The sequence below is a fragment of the Hetaerina americana genome, unplaced genomic scaffold, assembly GCF_022747635.1.
Source record: "Hetaerina americana unplaced genomic scaffold, ioHetAmer1.1.p SCAF_11, whole genome shotgun sequence".
Taxonomy (NCBI): domain Eukaryota; kingdom Metazoa; phylum Arthropoda; class Insecta; order Odonata; family Calopterygidae; genus Hetaerina; species Hetaerina americana.
The window spans coordinates 34930451-34951526 of NW_027286181.1; the positions used below are offsets into that span (position 1 = coordinate 34930451).

Genomic DNA, 21076 nt, shown 5'->3' on the forward strand with positions numbered 1-21076 from the left:
AAATCTTTTTAACTCCACGTTTGGTATGTTTTTTGGAAAGATTATCTTATTCACAAAATATTTTTATTTAATTACGAAATGCCATTTTCTCTTGGTTAGTCTAGCGTTAACATTAATTAGTTTTCGATGCATGTGAGAAGATTCCTTAGAAACTCTAATGAAAGTCATCCTTATGAATATTTATTGCAAATAGGTTCTCATAAATATCTTGAGGTACTTGATGGAAATTTTAGCAGCAATATGTTTCAAATATTAATATTATTATGAGCGAATATTGGTACTCACAAAAAATAAATTCCCATCTTGTGCCCATGGTACGTAAGGTCCACTCCAACCCCGCTCATAACTGGAAAAAAATGCAAAGAATTAGTACAATCGAAACCAGTTGAATAAAGTGCTATATAAAAAATATTGAAAATTTCACCGAAGGAAAAAGTACTGAAATGTCCACATATATGCATTATTTGTAATTCAGAAGGAAAACAAGCGTTGCGGTTCCTAAAAACTTACTGTACACTCGAATGTTTTTATGTCGAGTGCCATCTTGCGGCCTATGACATAAGCTTGTCAATGCTGAAAAGCAATTTTTTCAATGGACGAGACTGTGACAAGTGTGGACACAAAATATAATACCCCCTTTTACGCTTTCAATTTCCAAATCCGGCCTCTATTTCAGCCTTACCCGTTATAAATAAATTGTGTTCAGGCACTGGAAAACGTATGGCACATATCAAACAATGATAATCTCTATCGACACCGGTTGCAAATGAAGTTTATTTTTCTTGCTCCGTTCGAGTTCCACCAAATGATACTACTGAATATTGATTTAATTCTTCACAAAATATTATCTCTGCAATGGTATTGAATTACTATATTTTTATGTTTAATTAATCAGTCGATTATATAAGCATCGAGTTAAACCCACAACACTTTTATAATATAATTTAATCTCTCACTTAACATGTTGTGAGGGGATCGAGATGGTGCGGGGCTAACGTACTGGCTTCTAACGCAGAGGGATCGGGTTCGAATCCCGGCGGTGTTGAATATTTTTCAGAGGTATCTCGATCCCTACATGAGGTGCTTTGTGGAGGGCACTTTGAGTAAGTACGCCGTCTGTCGGTTGGGACGTTAAGCTGCGGACCCCTTGGCGCCTTTCGTTAAGAGTAGGCTAATGCCGACGCCGGGTTTCTCTCCACCCTTCATCCTTTCCTGTCCATCCCCTATGGCGCAAATGACCTCAGCTGTCGGTCGCCTCCCCTCAACACTACCTACTATTAACACGTTGTGATCATTAATTGAACGGATAATACATTTATTTCATGAGATGTTTTTTTAAAAATTACCCAAGTATTAGTCTTTATTTGAATAATTACCAACCTGATAGATTTTTAGGAATTTTCTGTAACGTTTATTCGAAAGAGGTTACAAGTATTAAGAGGACAAATTGGGATGTTACTATGTTCCCTCGCTTCAGTGGCTTTGATTCGCTTACTGATTTCCTTGTTATTTGGGCATCATCTTTTCGGTCGAGAGGAGAATACCTTAAATGTTGATTTTTGACGTAAGTTTATGGCAGTGACCCTCGATGATTCTTTTATATACTTCCCATATGCAGTTTTTTCTCACTCCGATTCCTATTTTAAGCAATCTTTCATATGTTTCGCAGAAATGAATGAGATCCCCCGTAAAATCCTACTTGACAACATTATTACTCCATTTTGACTGAGAGATTTATCTAACCAGTTAGTTTTGAGTGCTTTTGGTGTAAAGCGGTGAGATTACTCTCAAGTCGATGCTTTGAATATTTCGGTTCATCTATAATTTAAGTGGAAAAAAAATTCAACTATAGTATTCCTAGAAACTGTGGGAGAATCCGCGACAGTAACTTTCAACGGAATCCTCCGCTATATGTGTATTGCAATGCAATAATTTCAGAGGTCAAAAATCATTCGCTTTGACCAGGTAATGAACCTGAATTCCCTGATGTTCGGCCAAGTGCTTTTGATAGTTTATCGCACGAAGCGTCGTTAATACCAAATTTATCCGTCGTACGTAGCATTGTAGAGGGTTTGATTGCCTCAATTGTGGAGTCATTGCATACCGATTAAAAATTCTTGTATCTTCTAGACTTAAAACAATGCTCATTGAACGAGCCTTGTTTTAAGTCTCGTTTGAGCACTGTTGCTTTTCGGAGAGATTTTTATAATCCACTGGGTTCAACTTTGGCTGTTTGACCACAATAAATTTCAAATGAAAAACCACATTAATCTAAAACTATATTTTGTTTTGATGGAGGTTAGTACATTCAACCACAAGCTATGCCCTATGGTCTGTGAAATACACATTAAACGGAATAAGGCCAGTTTCTTTTTATGCAACACCCGACAAACAAAGTCGCTGCGATATCTCACATATTTTGGTGGTCAGATAATATGACAACTACATAATAAAATATTATTCACTGAACATCATTCTTTAGATTCCAAAAGATTTCAATTGGTTAATTCCGCGATGACATAGTAACTTTGTAAACATATAACGTGTATATAATTAGAAATGGTTGCAGCATCTTATTGTTTTTTCAGTCACTTTTTATGCTCATCATATTTGGGTATGTGCCTCTATAATGCTTGTAGATTAAACACAAAAATGTGTACTACAAGTTTAAATATGTATTAAATACTTGCATGTTTCCTTCGGTTATGAGTTTGAAACCGGATATTATCATTTTTTCGTAGGTTTCAATAAAGTTTTATCTTAACGGTCGTTTACCATTATTTTTCTAAAATTTGCAAAACCTTATATTTATTGGATTAACATATATGAATTTAGAATTTACTGTAATTTTAATTCTTTTCATCAATGACAGCATCGATTTTTATTGTTTAGGTTGTCAAATCATGATTGTTGATCTTCATTGAAAGCATTTCATGCAGATAACGATGACGTAGTTTGAGAAAGTCATGCAAAGTCATCATCATAAATTCACTTTCTAGCTCCGATTTAATAGTGCTACTTACTTACGCTTTAAATCTGAAAGGTTTTCCTTTAGTGTTTCGGCCTTGATGCGATTGCCCCCTAAATAGGATCCACGATAACTTTCCACCTCTCGATTTTCTGCCAGTTAAAAATCGAATTACGATTCAATTGGGCCTCCACCGCCACGGCCCATCAAAGAGCAACCGCAGCGCGTAGCAAGCTTCTCCCTATAATCCACCGCCCTCGTAGCGGAATGCATTTCGGGGCTATTTCGTGGAATGACATGCGCTGTTAGACTGATTAACCCTTAGATCAGTAGAAGCGACCCCAACGACTGGAACGTCAGAGTGCGGCTGTCCCCGACAAAGATCAATTACTCCGGAGTCTCATGATTAATTAGAGTGCAGTCTCTCGGTAATCAATCAAAAACATCTAATTGAATTAACTCAGCTGGGTATGTGGCTTTGTGATTGGTCTAGAACAAAAATACTTGTAAACTGTTTATTTTACGTTAAGTGTACTCTGGTCATTTCCTGAAAAGATGACTTAAGAGTCGTACTAAGGTAGTTCATGGAATAATGTTTTTCAAGTACACCTTATCTTATATCCTTCTGGTCTCGCCCAAAAATATAGAGGAATGTTTATCTATCTATCATGGATGAAATGAAAAATCAATTTTACTTCCAGAAGGCACAGAATAAGTGGTCATACTTGCTTTATTTTACGCTAATGAAGAAAAATTTGAAAAGTTTGATGATACCTTTCCTGTGCAGATAGAAGCTTATAAGTTTTAAAATATATATTAAACCTTAGTTTTGGAATAATGACTCATAAGGATTTAGAACTTTTTAACCAGCTAAATGAACTTGATACCCATTAACGTGAATGAACACGAATATTAATTATTATTTTCATGTATTTTTACAAAACCTATTTTTACGATCTACATTTAATAGTCATGAGTATAGCTCTTACAATTTATATATTTACGCCTTGCTCGACCACAGGCTTCTGAATTGGATTTTCATGGCATGATATCCAGTGCGTTTGGTATTCCATTGCCATTAATTTTTTATGAAGTTATTTCAACTTGTACATTTTAACTAATAAAATCAATGCGCTGTGCGAATAATATCTGATACAACTAAAGAACTTCAATTGCGTATGTTATCACATGGACGTTTAGTCTGACCCCCGACAGAAGTTGCCTAAAGTTATTGACATCAAAATAAATAAAAGCATACAATGCGAATATTTTCATTTAAAATCTGCATACGAGATACTTAATAAAATGTTTACTCGGTTCAGCGAACATTTTTTATATGCTTATAAATTAAGGATATCATGAATGAAGAGAAATTTTGCAATTCGGACGTTCGCCATAATAAAACATCAGAGTTAGGAAATCTATCTTAAAAAATGAATGAAACCTTAAAGTCTGTGCAGTAACATATAATTGCAATATTTCAGATAAAATAACCAGAATATCAATTAGTGTATCTCAACCAAATGAGGTATATCTTTTTACCTCAATATCATTGAAGTAAATATTAATACACTACCTCGAAAAAACTCGGTGAACATCAAAGGGGATGACGGTGAAATTTCATTCTCTGTAGACTTTCGGGCTCAAGTATTACGGTAGGGATACGAAATCTTAGCGAGGAGGCTGGCCACTTGTTCAAGCGTTGATTTTAGAGAAACATTATCGTCTTTCCAAGAGATGGCCCTGGTTATATTGCCCTTTAAGCCCGGAGAAAAACAGGAGATATAAAGAAATTATTTCCGCGAGTGGAAACATCTTGTCTCCCCTTGCTCTACGTTTCTTTTCCTTTCTTCCTTTTTCTAAAAATAAAAGTGGTGCCATTTTCCTCCCACTTCGTGCGCAAATGCTTGATAAACTTTATGATGGAGAAGGGGCATCGCATCCGGGTCCTCTCCCACTAATTGGAAAAGCCTGCTGCGAGGAACTGGGTACCTTTGGCGAGGTCTACGTGAGTACGTGTGACCGTGTCGGCGAAATAGGTGTGTAAATACGGATTTTTAGGCGCGGGAGTGGGATATATGTATGAATGTGTGTGCATAGGGAAGAGAGGAAAGTTTGGTAGGGGTAAGGGAATATGGGAATACAGAGAGGAGGGGTTTCGAGGTAAGGCCTTCGGAGTCATTTTGAGAATGCGACTGGAGAACAGTGATGGCGAGACGAAACAGTGGGAGGGGAAGTGTGTGAGGGATCGAAGTGGGCACGGGGAGGGTCATAGGGGGTTGAAGGACCGGGTCTCCACCCCTGGGGAAAGGATAAATGGAAGAGGGGTCGGGGATGGAGGTGGGGAGGGGAGTCCAGGGCTCGGAGCCATCTGGTGCTCACATGCACAAGTGCTCTTTCTTATTGCTTCCCTACCCCCAAACCTTCCTACCTATCTCTCCCACTCCTCCCCACTCTCTCGACGGGGGCGCAGAGGGAAAAGCCGCGGAGGGCTGTCATCGGGGCCGCGCGTACCTAAATCCCTTTAGATATGAAAGTGAACTCGAGTGTATTTTTTGCACGCGTAACTTCCGCGTTTAAAGGAGATGAATGGCACTGTATTCCACTTCCCATAGTACTTTATAACCGTTGTCGATTTCTTTTACGAATTTCACCGCAAATTCATCATATTCATTCCTGATGTATTTTAACGTTGGGCTATGACACTTGATTTTTGATAAGAATAAACCATTCAATACCTATTTTCTAAATGTAAAATATTTTCATTGAAATTTTCTGCATAAGTAGCGTTTTGTAATTATAAACAACTTAATAGCTACGTTTCATGGAGTTGTGATCAAGAAATAAAATCCCTTATGATGTGATAAAGGCTAACAATTCAAATAGAATGTGAGTTGATGATGAAGTTATTAGACCGATTGTCACCTTCTCTCTTCATTCTAGTTCTCTGTAACTCTAAATTCACGAAAACACTGATTTATTTATATTATAATGAAAAAGGGAAAGGGAAAAAATTATATATGTATATATATATATATATATATATATATATATATATATATATATATACATATATATTTACACATATATATAAGGTAGAGATATCAGATAAACAAAAATGAATGGAAGTTTAATTGGATTATTGGACCGGCAGTAATTCGAAGTCATCTCCCAGTGCAATTACTACAGGTGCTAATATAACGTAAATTGAAGAACAAAAAAGCTGTTCAGTTGAAATCAATCATACGTTTTAATTTTCCATGGAAAATTTTATTTATGACACAATTGTATAGACATTTTTACTAAAGAATAAGGGAAAGTCTCAATACTTTAAAAAACCATACTCATATTTTGTACGTAGTCATTTATGAGTCACACTTCATCATCATACATTGAATGATATTTTTTTCCACCACGAAAAGAATATGAGAAAGTGCTCACCCCGAAGAAAAAAAGAGAAAAATAATAAAAAACACGAACGTTGCCAACCCGTGGAGAAGTAAAATTTAGCTCGGTGTGTCGTCCGTATATCACGCGGTGGTAATAACAGCTGGGGCAACATTTTCATACCTCCCGAGATATGAAAGTATTTCACGGAATCATCGAAGGGCGTAAGAAATTGTAGTGATGGCACTTATAGCACCAGCGGGAATATTTCGAGAATGGGACAAGGGGCAATAGACTTGAAATACGAGGGACAGTTACGAGGAGGTGGTCCGGGGAGCAAAGCAGCAACCCAGGCGGAGAAATATCCGTGTGGGTGATGAGTGGAAGATGATGAATTGGAGCGGCATTTGGGATAACAGGATGGCGTATAAGGTCATAGGTGAAAGACCAATCACTGCCGGGTGGAGTAGTAGTTGAGACTCCGCGGTTATCGTCAGCGGAGTATTCGTAGGGGTATGCACTAAAATAACGGCGTAACTTATTATTTACGCCTATTTATTAGAGCCCGACAATAGTATTGTACGATATTCCGAATCTTATAATAAGTGCAAATCTGAGGAATAAGTTGTTATTTTAATTTTACAAAGTCATCAGTGTTGAACATATTTTATATGTATAAATATGAAAATATCGAATTTAGTAAAAAAAGTACATTTTTGTGTCTTATTCAAAAAAATTAAGTATTGCTGTTAAGTTATTAGCAAGCTAAAAACTGTAATTATTTTTTAGTTCATTAGTATTATTTACAATGAAAAGTATTGAAACTTCCAGTGTTGTGCATGTAATATAGGATGTAAAGGATAATTGAACAAAGTGTCATTAAAATCGTACTTTTTATTCAAACTCCATAAACACCTTCAATATCTTTAAATCTCATGCTCAGAAATCTGAGTGGTGACAAAACTTCAATAAATTTCTTTAAAAACAAGATCTACTCTCATATTTTTATTTTGTCTCACTAAACAACTTGGATTTCCAAGATGAAACGGAAGAAGATGTCAAAAACAAGTCGAAGGAGAGAAAGAGGTGGAGAAGTTTGAATATACAGAATGAACATTTATAAAAGAACGAGACGAGAGTCATACAAGACCTGGTCCGATTTGCATGTATCTTTTTGGAAATTTTTGAAATCAAAATAACAGTTTTTGAAATCTGAAATACTTTTTTCACCCACAGATTTCACGCACGTTTCGCTTACATATAGGATGTTAATTCATTCACTTGCACAAAAGTGACAACTTAATAATTTCATCCTTTATCTAGCTATTATATCTTTTGCATACATTTGCCGTGAGCTGGGGAGATACTTCGTAATTTTGAAACAGCTGCCACAAAATTCGATAGTCACAGATTATTCCTATAAATGTTAACTTCGTAAAGAGCTGATTTTTTCGTTAAATAGCCACTGCAAAAGTTGATGGTGGTGGATTATTTAGTTAAGTAATAGTTTTAAGGTAAATAAGTATTGTTTTTAAATTCAGTGTTCATTTTACCTGGAAATAATTATCCACCTAGTCCCAACAAGCCACGACTAGGGCGTGTGGCAGGATGTGATTTCTTAGTAGGCAGGCAACATAAAAAATTAAGTATTTCTCCATTTTTGGTGACAATATAATTTTGTAAAATAATTCAAAGATTGCTGAATATAGGCATATGCACCCTAGCATCTAAGTTAAAGATTATAGATTAAGGGGTCATGAAGATGCACAACTCCTTCCCCCACGTCAAGGATGTAGCGCGTTCAGAGGCGTACTCGTATGTCATTTGACCTGAAAATTTATGTTTATGTCATCTATTCTTCAAAGCAAATATGTTTTGTTAATAATCTTCATAAGGTATATTCCAGCGAACCAGAACCTTTTAAGTTAACGTAAGGGATAACTCTGAGTCTGAATAGCTCAATGAAAGGAGGCACAAAAAATATTAAAGAGTAGGATTGTCGGAATGGTTTAAATAATTTTTCAAAACTTTAATTTACCAAAGTACTATTGGTATAAAATGCATTCCGCATGAAGCCTCTTTGCTCATTGTTGAGACTTAAAGACTATGGAGATTCTCGAAAACTCGCCGTAGATTTTAGTGTAAATTACGCTTCCTCGATAGCTGAAGAGGTTAAAGCATCGGCCTGGCAAATTAAAAGATCCAGTGCTTATGTCCAGGTCAAAGAAATATTTTTAGACTCCTGATCTCATCGATTCCGCCTTCCCACATCTCGTGAATTCATTTTTCATAGACCCTTTTCCTTATATCTATTTCCATTTGAATGTGTATATAGTATGTTCTTAGTTATGAGTAGTTTTATGTATATATATATATATATATATATATATGTATATATATATATATATATGTATATATATATATATATATATATATATATATATGTATATATATATATATATATATATATATATATATATATATATATATATATATATATATATGTGTGTGTGTGTGTGTGTGTGTATCTATGCATATACGAGTATACTCGTATATGTTTGTAGTGACCATCATATTCGTCGGTTCTGCTTTTATCTCTACTAGTAATATTCTATCCGTTACCTGCTCTATGTTGACTACGTTTCGTCCTACCTCTTCATTTAATACTATGGCAACCCCATATGGGTGTTATATCAGTAAAAAATACTTACTTACATCTCATAACTCAATTTTTTCCATTTTCATACAAACCCTAAACCGACTCACTCAAGCAATTGCCCAGCAATATTTAGTGTCAAAAATTACAAAAATTTTGATGAGTGTGCATATATCGATATACGCAAAAATATATTCCCCAAATTTTGTAAGAGTGCCATACCATCTTTATATTGAGTTCGAAAACTTTTCAAAATACTTTGTATCCTAGAAAGTGGCTGTGAGGTTTCTGTAATTTTTGGATACCATGAGCGTCCTAACCTAATTTTAAATATATGAGAATTTTAAACACTGCATTTTGAGCCAATAATTTAGTATTGTTTTACATCTTTCAACAGAATATTCAATCGCATGTGCTACGGCTATCAAAAACGTCATTTATTTGCATCGATGGTGTTTTCTTATTCTGTCACGAAAATGTATCTTTATCAATGATAAGTAAACCATCGTCCAAATGGCTCATCTTATCTTACCATATTTGCTGTTAAAAGCGTTTTCCTGTACATTTAGACTGGGGATGCGGCCTTACTCAAATTATATAGCCTTAATCCGGCTTAGAAACCTCTGTAATGTTTGGAAATGCGTAAATGAATCTTTCCTCACCCCATTTGACGCTATCGTGAGAAATGTATGTAATTCATGTTTCAAACAGGGATATTTTTTCTAGAATTAGGAGACAAGGAAATATAAGCTTTACGGAACCGCTGTTCACTTCCATTATAAAATGACTATGCAATGATTTTTTTGATGAAAAAAGTATATTCTCATTAATTGATGACTTTGATTCTGATGGTATCATTATATTTAGTAAATGAAGAAAATTAAAAATATTTTTCAGATTTATAAATATTTAAATAATGATGTATTCATTCGAGGATATGGTGACGATTCCCTCTGAACGAGATGTTCTGCTCATATTATGAATCGCTAATTACGATTTTTCCCCCATAAAAATTGGCTAAAAAGTTCTTCCTAAATCCCCACTCCTCACCATCCCTTAAGGTACGTGATATAATGAAACGACAAATTATCTTTTCCCTTAAAAATTATGCGTACTTCAATGGCAGTCCCTACAGAGCATTCCTGCTTCGCCTGGGATACACTTATTTAGGATTGTGATTAGTTTTCCCACGTTGAAAGTAATATGTGTTGCGTGTTGTCTGTCACATAATTTCAAGAAGTTTCGCAGATCCATCTGTCGTCACACCGTCCTAATATAAACCCCCGTGACTGGGAGGAAAACAAGTATTGAAACAAATTCTCAGCCCGTCAACTAACCGTAAAACCGTTCCAACAAAAGGAGTTGAAATGATGGCTTATTTTATGCATTATCCTTCCGATAGGAAATGAGCCATAGCGATTCCTTATAAATCATTCCACGCATGTGGGAAAAATAAACATGATATATCGCTTGCGAAGGGTTCACGTCCCACCTATTGCCCACCCTCCCATACGGGCATGCAGACTCCGGCAGAGGTTGTAAATAAGGAAAAAGGTTGGATCGCAATACGGAAATGGATAATGGACGACTGAGCCGAAGTGGTGAAGGAGAAAGTGGAAAAAGGGAAGTAAGTCTGAAGGAATTCGTGCAGAAGAAAAGCAAGGAGTGTGTGACTGGGATGGTAGCAAAAGACGTTAAGAATCCTCAAATGAATCCAATATATGCAAACAAAAAGAAACAATCTTTTAAATTTTGTGAATATGTACGTGTACATATGCGTAATCCATCCAATGGGATTGGTTTGGGGAATTAGAACAGGAAGTGACCCCAAACTTCATCCCTTGATGAAAGTGAGATAGCTAATCACCAGTGCGTTAGTGAATACACATATGATTTTCACTATTAATTTTCGGTGCTTTAAGTAAACGAGTGTACATATATATATATATATTACACACACACACACATCCCAGGAAGAGCTGGTACCCGAAAAGTGACACAGGATGCGTGGGAGGGCCCGCGGAGAGGTTTTGCCCGGAAATCTAACCCGCGCCCAGCGAGTTCTTTACCCCTGGACCACCCCTTGCGGAAGTTTAATGCAACCATTTGCTCCGAATATTTGGCCAGAAGATGGCGTTGTGGAGCTATTTCGCCCACCAAAGGAGAAGTGGACAATGGATAGTAGGCAAAGTAATCGCATAATTTCATACAGAATAGGAACAGTGCGTTTCGTGGTAGGTATAGCCAGAAGAAGGAAACAAACCACCTTGGCCAAATACGGATATAATAATATACATGGACGTTTGTGTGTGTGTGGTAAATGCATAAAAATGCATGCAATTATAGTTAATTCGTAAGTGCGGGTACGCTTTATAAGGTACCTATATGCACCTGTGCGGGTATGTTTACCACCCGCATTTATGTGAAATCTGTTCTATATTTGTAGTAGTAAATGGATTAACTATATCCGCACAGAATCTATGCTATTTTTATACTGGAATCCATTGGGCATTTAGACGGACTCAGCGTTTTACTGGCCGGGGGATTATTAATTCGGAAGCTTCGAATTACTCTTACACAACGTGCGCCACGGGACCTATGCATGAAGGTGCGAGGGAATGCGGCAGTTTAAAAACAATCTTCAGTGACCCTTTTCACAAACGTTCTGTTTTTTTATATGAGTGGCGGGAAACGATGCTGGAGGAGAAGGGGATTGGGGGACGGTAGGAGTGCTTTGGAACTTGGTTCCACGGCTGTGAGAGAGATCAAAAAAGGGGCGAAAAAGGGATAATTAAAAATGCAAGTGGCTCATTTGAAACGGAAAGGAAGGTAAAGAAAAAAATCTGCATAAAAACTTCAAAGCAATTTTCCCGGGGAGAACTGGTAGGAGGACACGGAAGGGTATATTGTTGGTGGAAAATTTTAAATATAAATAAATTATACACAGCGACGGAAATAGAAATAGGATTCTCCATTATTTTTCTAAATGCATTCAACAAAAGGTTTTGGACATGTAGGTAATTGAGAGATATTTTTTTTATGTGTGCTTCTCTATTTGAGTTCTAATTAAGGCATTGCAAACCTACAAAATTGTAACTATTTTTAGCCTTATTGGTGATCCAATTTAAGTTATATTGCCTCCACGAATCTAAGGCTTTCATGTCATTGAAATGTGAATGAGATGATTCGCAACTCTTGATCTTGTATAGATTACTCTCTGCCCTCTCGAAAAAGTGTGACGTTATAAGATGTGGTTACCGTTGACAGCGTGTATCATAAAACAAAAAACTTAATATAATCAGTTTTTAAAAACTCCGCATAGGCTAGCGATTGAAATATATTAGCGCTATATTTAGGAAAAAGATTTAGACGTATAAATTACTATTTACGCATCTATAGTAACACATGTCTTTCAACATGATTCAATTTATAAATATTCTTTAATTGGAGTGTTTTACCTTCAATTGTTGTTGCAGGTTTTGTAGGATATTATCTGTGAGGATCATTCTTACATAGTATTTTTGAATATATTGAAGTTTTTAATCTAGTTTATTAATTATTACTACATTTTTGGATGGCTTAAAAAATAATTCAGGATGTCATTTATTAACTAAAAAGGTAATGCACACAGTATACTTGCGGAAGCAATAACACTAAATCAATGTTTTCTCTTTAATTTTATTTCAAAAATATGATTTAGTGTTATTTTGTTTATTATTATACTGTCTATAATAGTATAGTGTTTATATTGTTTAAATTTGATTAATACAACTCTGTATTGTGATTTCAGTATAGAATAAAAATAGTACCTATTGACGTTTTCATATGAAAACACAAATTTTAATTTATTGAAAAAACGAATGAGAAACTATCTTTTTTGCATTTTGTGGAGGGTTAATTAATGGAAAAAAAAATAATGAAATAAAATCAAACTGTAGAAAATTTACGTGTTAGGAGTGGTATAACATATTGACTTTTGGAAGATAACAGCGATTATTATGCTACATGTAAAAGAGGTATGAGTAACTTCCAAAAAATTCTGGATTATTTATAGATGGTTTGATGTGTTACTTTAGCAGTACATTTTATTTAATCCCCATTTTCATTCTTAGTTTCTTTCTCGTCATATATGAGTGTAAGTTTTACCAACAAGTCGTATTTGTGAAGATACGAGGGTAGTTTAAAAGGTTATCTATTCCCCTTCAATTATAAGTTTCCCGCTTCTTTCTCATTCCAAACGAGAGTAGTTTTAAAGGTTCTGGGAATCACCACACAATCTTAGTGCTAGCACAACGAGAGTCTCGCTTACCGATAGGTTATAATTTATGATTAAACACGTAACGCGTGAGTGCTTTGGGAAGAAATATTTTGGTGCGGACGCATCTTTATTGTTGTTTCATTGTGATTTGTGAATAGAGAAAAAATTGAGATTCGAGCAGAGATTAAATACTTCGAAAAGAAGGGTATAAAAACAAATGAAATTCATTCCGGCTCTCAGAACACTCTGGAGAGTTCTGTTTCCTTATATTCAACTGTTGCCAAGTGTACAAACGAGTTTAAGTTTAGTCGGTACATGATGATCCGCGTAGTGGTCGGCCAAAATGTGCCCTTACCCTGGAAACGAAAAATGGTAATTAAGGCTCGCCAACTGAAATTGCTAGGAATCAGCGACAATATATGGACCCCATCTGAATGGGCATATCACATTTTAATTGTGGAATTGTATATGAGAAATTTATCTGCTAGAAGAGTCCCACGATTCTTGACGCGGGATCACAAAAGCTTCAGAATGGAAATTTCCTATCGTAATACCCGTTGTAAAAGCAACTAACAAGGCTTTCTGCGCCGGTTTGTGACAAGAGATGATATTTGGGTCAACTACTATACTCCAGAGAAAAAAGTATCAGTCAAAGCTGCTAAGGATACATATTTATTCATTACCACCATAAATAGCAAAAGCAAAACTTGATAAAAGGCCGGAAAGGTGAAGGCTTCAGTTTCCTGGAATTCAGCTGATAAATAATCTTACTAATGGTCAAATAATTCATGAAAAATACTACGCCAAACTTCGGGACCAACTTCTGCAAAATAAATACCAGGTTTTGAAAGAAAAAAGTTATCTTTTACCAAGACAATTCAGGCCTAAACAAGAGTGTCTTTGAATGCAAAATTTCGTGAACCATAATATGAATTGTTACCACGCCCATCTTATTCGACCAATTTGGCTGCATCAGATTTCCTTCCCTAAGTTCTACAAATTTTCCACGGGGGATGGAGATTCTTTCAAAGAAAGAACTAACAGCCGAAGTAGACGAGTAGTTTGAAGCCCTGAAAAAATCTAAGATTCGAAATGGGATGGGAACACTACATTGGAAAATGAAAAGTTTCACTTAGGTAGTCGGTTATTGTTATTTCATTCCTAGAACGTTTAAAGTACTCTCGTATAAGGAAAACATATTAATCTAACTCAAAATAAAATTTTAAGTTAGTTATAGGCATAAATGTGAAGCCCTACAGTGAAATAAAAATGCTCAGCCAATTAATAAGTTGTATTGAATAACGTGAATTGGTAAGGATTCATATCTTTTAGCATCCGTCATTCATTTTATAAAAAATGTAAGAAATATGTGATCTTGATTCCAGCTTCATACTCATATTGATTAGCATGATTTAGGTGAAGCATGATGCCAAATTAAATTGTTGTGAGAGTCTTGCCAGAGTTCCCTTATGAATTTCTAACGATCTTGAAATGGAATTGATTATATAATGATCAATTTATGCTTAGTTGTCTAATCTAATAGATTTAATCCAAAATGACTTCCATTTCATTTTAGTCGCAAATAATCCATAATAATTTATGATAATAATAGTAGCAGCTCTTAAAACTATCCTGTTTACTGCAAAACTTTTCCTTTCCTCGCCGCTACTTGAATTGCCATTTTCCAGCAGTTGCTGCTCACATCTCATCCTTAAAAATTTTATATCATTCCCTCCCTCTATTTCTCCTAAAAGTGATCTTCGCCTAGCCATCTTGCCTCAGGATATGTACAGTTCGTTTCCATTTTCTTCTCATAGGTGTTTCCCTTTCTAGGCTTTTATCTCTTCACGCTTTTCTTCAAAGTGTTTCTTTACCAAATATGCTTACTCTACTTGTTCATTTCATGGTTACTGTAATTTACTTGAGGGTAGGTTTGTAATTTTTATCTTGAGATGGAATTGACAAAGAGCCTGGTAAAGTAATAACTTTTCCCTTTAGCTGTTTCTGAAAAGAGCATCTGAGGTTGGAATCTGAATACTTGTCAGTTATTTACGTACATTTACTTCTAAACATGCCTTTACTATCTTTTTAACGAAACATTCCATGGGACACTTACTTACAAGTCAACCTGAAAACATTTTATAAGTTATAAAATCGTGCCTCAAAGCACTGGATAAATGTTGGTAGAGGAGAAGGAGGGAAATATAAAAATGGTAGCGTTTGAGGTTAAAGCCTTACATTTTCATTATATTCACGCCATTGCATGTTTTGTTCAGACTTTTTTCAAAGTGCTAGAGGCTAAAAGAGCTAAAAGAAAAGTTATAATCGCGCCAATTGTTTCGAACAACTTCAGATGGTCCAATTATGGGAATCCTTGTTCCTTAAATCCCTGTTTCTCAAATTAAAGTTCTTTGAAATACTCATTAACCAATTTCCCGGTGTCAAGGAAAGCCGTTATTAAATTTTCCCTGCACCTTATATATATTCGCAAATAGATTGACCGGAGACGTAATTGTTAAATGAATAGCAAGAAAGTATTTAACTTGTTTCGACAGGAAAATCAACTGGAAATAGGGATTTAGTTCATCAGATGTGTTCAAATTGGAGTATTTCTTTGCCTGCGGAACTTGTTCCGCGGTTGACAGCTTTGGTTTTCATTCAATGAGAGAGAAGAGTTTTTAGCGATAGGAGCCGTCGACACGAAAGGAGTGGGATTAGAATAAAATTCTTTCTTCAAGAGACGGAATTAAACAATTAAAAAGAAATAAACTGGTATTGATTGAGTAGTGATAGAGCAAAAAATAAAATAAGAGGAAAATAAAAAGGGAATAAGGATAATGATTACATCACATTACGCTTGAAATCGATTGTATTTCTCCAAATTTTAAACCTATAACGCAAATAATGTTGATTGAGCATATCCTTTTTCTTCAAAAAGGATAATATTTCGTTAACTTTTTAAAATTAGGAATTAAAACTAAATGAGCAATAAGGATATGTAATAAAAATACAATAAAACGATAAAAAAACATGAAAATTAATCGCAGATTCCTAATAGCTAACCTCGATTATTTCGGATATTCGAATAAAATACAATGTATCTGACATCTAAGTTCGTGTGGTTAATGTATTATCTTCAAACTTAATCAAATGATGGCTATACATTCGCTGGAAACTATGACACTATATATATTCCGTTAATATCTTTCTAAATATAACTCTTACAACTTAAACCTGGATATATGTAAATCTTCCCCTTAACTGTGTTTCAGGTAAAATTAGAATAATTAATCTTATGAGCGTTGAAGAAGTATAACTACTGGCACACATAAATATACAAGTAATCAATTATTGGACGTAGATAAATGTGACGCTTGACAAAATAAAGAAAAACGACTGGAGAAAAATGACTGGAACTTGAATTAATAATCAAACTCTACAAATACCCAAAAAGAGATAAGTGGGAGGTATAGAGAATAACTGGTCGAATTTAAATATAAAAGAAATACGTAAAAGGCAAATTTAACAAATATATTTATGTGATTGGATACATTTATCACAAAAAAATCGACGATTATCAATTAAAACATAATCATATAAATGAAATAATTGGTTCTCAATGACATTATTTTTGCGTAACATTTATGTTATAGTCATTGATTCCATTTAATATAGTATACTACCATGATATTCAATCGTTAAGTGTATTAGCTTGCGTGAAATTAATTAGATTTTAAGAATGAATTCGAACTTTCAATGCATTCATGAACTTTTTATGCTCCAATATTTTTAGAAATATTTATGAATCGCGAAAAAGTGGATATGAGTAAATGATCTGTTGAGAAGGCCTCTTTTTGTTACTGCTGTATTCTCCACTTATTGTTTCTAAAGGGTGTTTCACTCTTTCTTACCGTCTTATAATAATTAATCCTGGTGCATTTTTCCTGCTAAAAAGTTGATTTATGGAGTTTGCATAAAATTTTATTAATAGTTTTCGAAACATATTGAAAATTAATTCTAATTTCGTTTTCAATTACCTTGTAAATTCTTTTAGTATGTCATTGGTCGTATTTTTTCCAAAACTCTCCCTGAAATTCTTAAGTTGTCAACTACAAATATATCCGCTTTACACGTTTATTCAAATATACAATACACAATATTTTGTCTTTTTATGGTTTTTCTGTACTCTAAATTTCTCATTTGCCTTTCATTACCTTTCAGTATGCTCGTAATTGTAGGAAACACTTCATGAAATAATGGGCATTTATGCACCTTTTTAACATTAAAATAGGAGGGCAAAAACTGGAGTAGTTAGAACAGTTTACGTATCTCGGTAGTGTTTTGGACCAACAGGGTCAAAGTAGTAAGGACGTAAGGAGAAGAATTGCGCTAGGCAAAGAGGCTTTCACAAGGAGGAGGGAGTTGATGACGGGGACGTTGAGTTAGGATGTTAAGAAAAGACTGGTAAAAACTTTGGTATGGAGCGTAGCTATATACGGCGCGGAAACGTGGTCATTGAAGCAGGAGGATTGACGTAGACTGGAGGCTTTTGAAATGTGGGTGTGGAGAAGAATGGAGAAGGTGAAATGGACAGAGATGAAAACAAACGAGGAAGTACTTGGTATGGTGGGCGAAGAGAGGGGTTTGTTGGGAGCAATCCTATGGAGGCAGGAAAAGTGGCTGAAGGGGTATTGACCGGCAGCGGGATGTTGAAGACTGTAATTGAGGGGAGTATGTTAGGCAAACGAGGAAAGGGAAGGAACAGGATAGGGATGTTGGACGGGATGAAGGGAGGAAGAAAGTACTCAGAACTGAAGAGGGACCTGATATAGAGTAGAATGTTGTGCTTTGCTAGGGGTCACAACTTATTTAATTAGTAATTATGTCCATCCAAAAACCTACCTTAACCGGTAGATTATCTTACCTAATAATAATGTACCTTTTGGAGTTGAACATGTCTCTGTGCCATACCGAATAGTATTTTTGACGACATATTGTGAAAATGCTGCACTCTTGGCTTATAATCTGTTCCACAAAAAATTTTGTCTTTAAAAGTTTAATTTTTATGATAAGGTTGAGCAAACTTTAAAAAACCTTAAAAATATCTTCACTTTGAGCTACGATCCACTTTTAAGTGATTTGAATGAAAAAGATAGATAGTGAATTTGATAAAAGATACGTGATCTTCGGACGTTCTCTTTTGCTTCTTCTAGGAGCATGTTAGTTCAATAATTGCAAGTGCTGGGGTACTGACCGGGGGCCCGGGTTGAATTCATAATGATATCTCTGTGCACACCCTTATTTGCATAAAAGGTGTTCTATTTTTCGCACCACAATCTATTTTTGGAAAATCAGGGCACATTGAAAGTAACTTACTACTTGTTTTGTAAATTCAATCTGGATCATAGAGTTTAATGCTAGATAAACTATATCATCACCTTTTTAAACAAAGTTTGAATTGTCTTGGACATTACTGACTTCTTGATCTGCTTGCTTCCTTACCTTTGAATAATCAATTGTAGTACTATTGTTTTTCTGGCCTATTTCAATAATTAACTCAACTTTAGTAAGAAGATTTTTATAGTTCGGAAAGAAAAGTATGAGTAAAAATTACGTGTAACTTTTCTTTATAAATGTGAAAAGGCATAATTATTTTTTCAAACAAGAAGACAAATGCTATGTGAAACAGTTGATTTTTTTTCTATCTTTAATATTCTGAATAATGTTAATTACCGAATATATTAATGTAATATATTGTAGTCCTTATTGACGTTTACCATTCAGGGACAACTTTTGGGAATATAGCCTGGATAGTAAGGTGATAAAAATATTCAAAAGATGAGACACTTAAAAACGCTGGGGTGGGAATTTTGGAGCAGCGTTATTTATTAGGCTGAATTTTCTCAAGCACTTTTACATGAGAAAATCTTCATTTATAGTTTTTTTGCTTTGAGAAAATGTCTATGTAGCGATGGGGTAGGTCTTCATTCGTGGCTTTAGATGAAAAGAGGAATTTGGAAGGGTGGAGGAGGCACGGAGATTTTCAAGCGCTGAGAGTGAAAGTGAACAAGGTGCTGTCGGTGGTGGGGGAAAAGGGAAAGGAAAAGAGGCAGCGGCAATAATGAGGGTTGGATTTGAACTCTCGGAGTTGAAGTGAAGAACGGATGGTGAAGCTGAGAGAATCGGCAAGGAAGAGAAGCTTGAATAATGAAATGGCATAGAAGAGAGATGGAGAAAGAGGGAGTAAGAGCAGATGGGTAGAGAAATGAAAAAATATAAAAATTATTCAAGGTCGAGTGCAGTTGTAAAAATAATGCGGGGTTAAATGCCGGTAGGGTTAGCTCGCCAGGATGACGTCGGTGGTGCTCGCTTCCACGCGCCCAAAAGTCGCAGTTTCGAATCCAGCCCGTGGAATGGAACGGGCCTTGTCACTGTGATTTAGAGTCCTAAATTATGTCCCGAAGAAGGGCGCTTTCGTGCCATCGATTACGTCCGTGTACCAAAGGGAAAGAGGCAAGCGGAGTTGAATTTTAAGTGGAGAGGGTGAGTGGGAGGGAGAGGAATTATGCGGCCGGCGGATAGTGAGCGTGTAGAATAATCGGAGGAAATCTGTTCGTTTAGGGAGAGTAATAGTGGGGAGCATTGAACCTGTGACGAAGTTTCGGAATATATGTGTGAGTGTGAGCCCACACCAGCGTGCAAGTATTCTTTGTTGGATCGAATTTCAAGTGGAGTCAAAATCGGGTTGTTTCTGAATTCTATGAATAGACGTTAAATCGTCGTCATTGCGGAAAACGCGTACCTGGTCTCAGAAGAAAAGTATGCCCTGTTATCAGCAGTGCCTTATAATATCGCTAACAGGAGGGCCATTTTCATGCATGCACTAAAATGCTTTTAAGACAATTTCTTCTTTAAATATTTCTGCAAAATCATGGCTTCTACATTTGAAATTATATGTACCAGTTAAGTAATCGCTGTGCAATCAGCTGCAGAAAATTTTATGGGGGAGGCGTTTAAATCAGTGCCAATTACATAAGTAATATTAATTTTAAAATATTTTAATTCGCAAAAATATTCCTTAAATTATAGAGTCATGAGCACACACTACACATTTCATCCAACAATGCCTGGCATTAATTAGCAATTAATGACAAAATATGCGTTTTATCATTCTTTAATTATGTAAAATATGGCAGTAAGTAACGTAGTACATGTAAGGAACCCTACCATTATATGAGAAGAAAGATGCAAAAAAATATGATTATAATATAATGATGTGTGAGTATAATGTCAGTATCCAAATAGATGTATATATAATATAAATAATTTATATTATATGTGCGTGTGTGTATGAATATATATATACAGATATATATATATATATATATATATATATATATATATATATATATATATATATATTTATTTATTTATTTATATATGTTTATTTATTATGTAAGATGTTATATCAATGTTCAAGTAAGTGAATGAATAAATTGGCATTTTAATACATATTTAAACTTAATAGGGAAACCAAGTCTATATACCTGCGAAATTAAAAAAATATAACGTGAGATATACGGAGACCTCATGAAGAGCGATTGGACGCATTGTCAATTTTTCTTTTTTTAATTTCTTTCTAATCTGCGTGGTGCAGGGAAAGTATTGTTGCCAGGTTTCTTTGACTATTTCAACGAAAATATATGCTATGAGGTATCCTGTTTTTTTTAGTATTTTCCGTATTACATGTTTATTGACGCAGGTATGGGACATATGGTTCCTTCCCTGGCTCCTCCGAGTCTCCCAA

General features: G+C 35.2%; 1 protein-coding gene across 1 annotated transcript in view; it reads right to left on the bottom strand.

Annotated features, from left to right (window-relative positions):
* The window catches only part of LOC139700858 (uncharacterized), a 50972-nt gene that overhangs the window by 12576 nt on the left and 17320 nt on the right, over positions 1-21076 (bottom strand). Inside the window, exon 2 of the mRNA XM_071599290.1 lies at positions 286-346. Coding sequence (XP_071455391.1) covers positions 286-346 — 61 coding nt within the window. The remainder of the gene's footprint in view (positions 1-285; positions 347-21076) is intronic.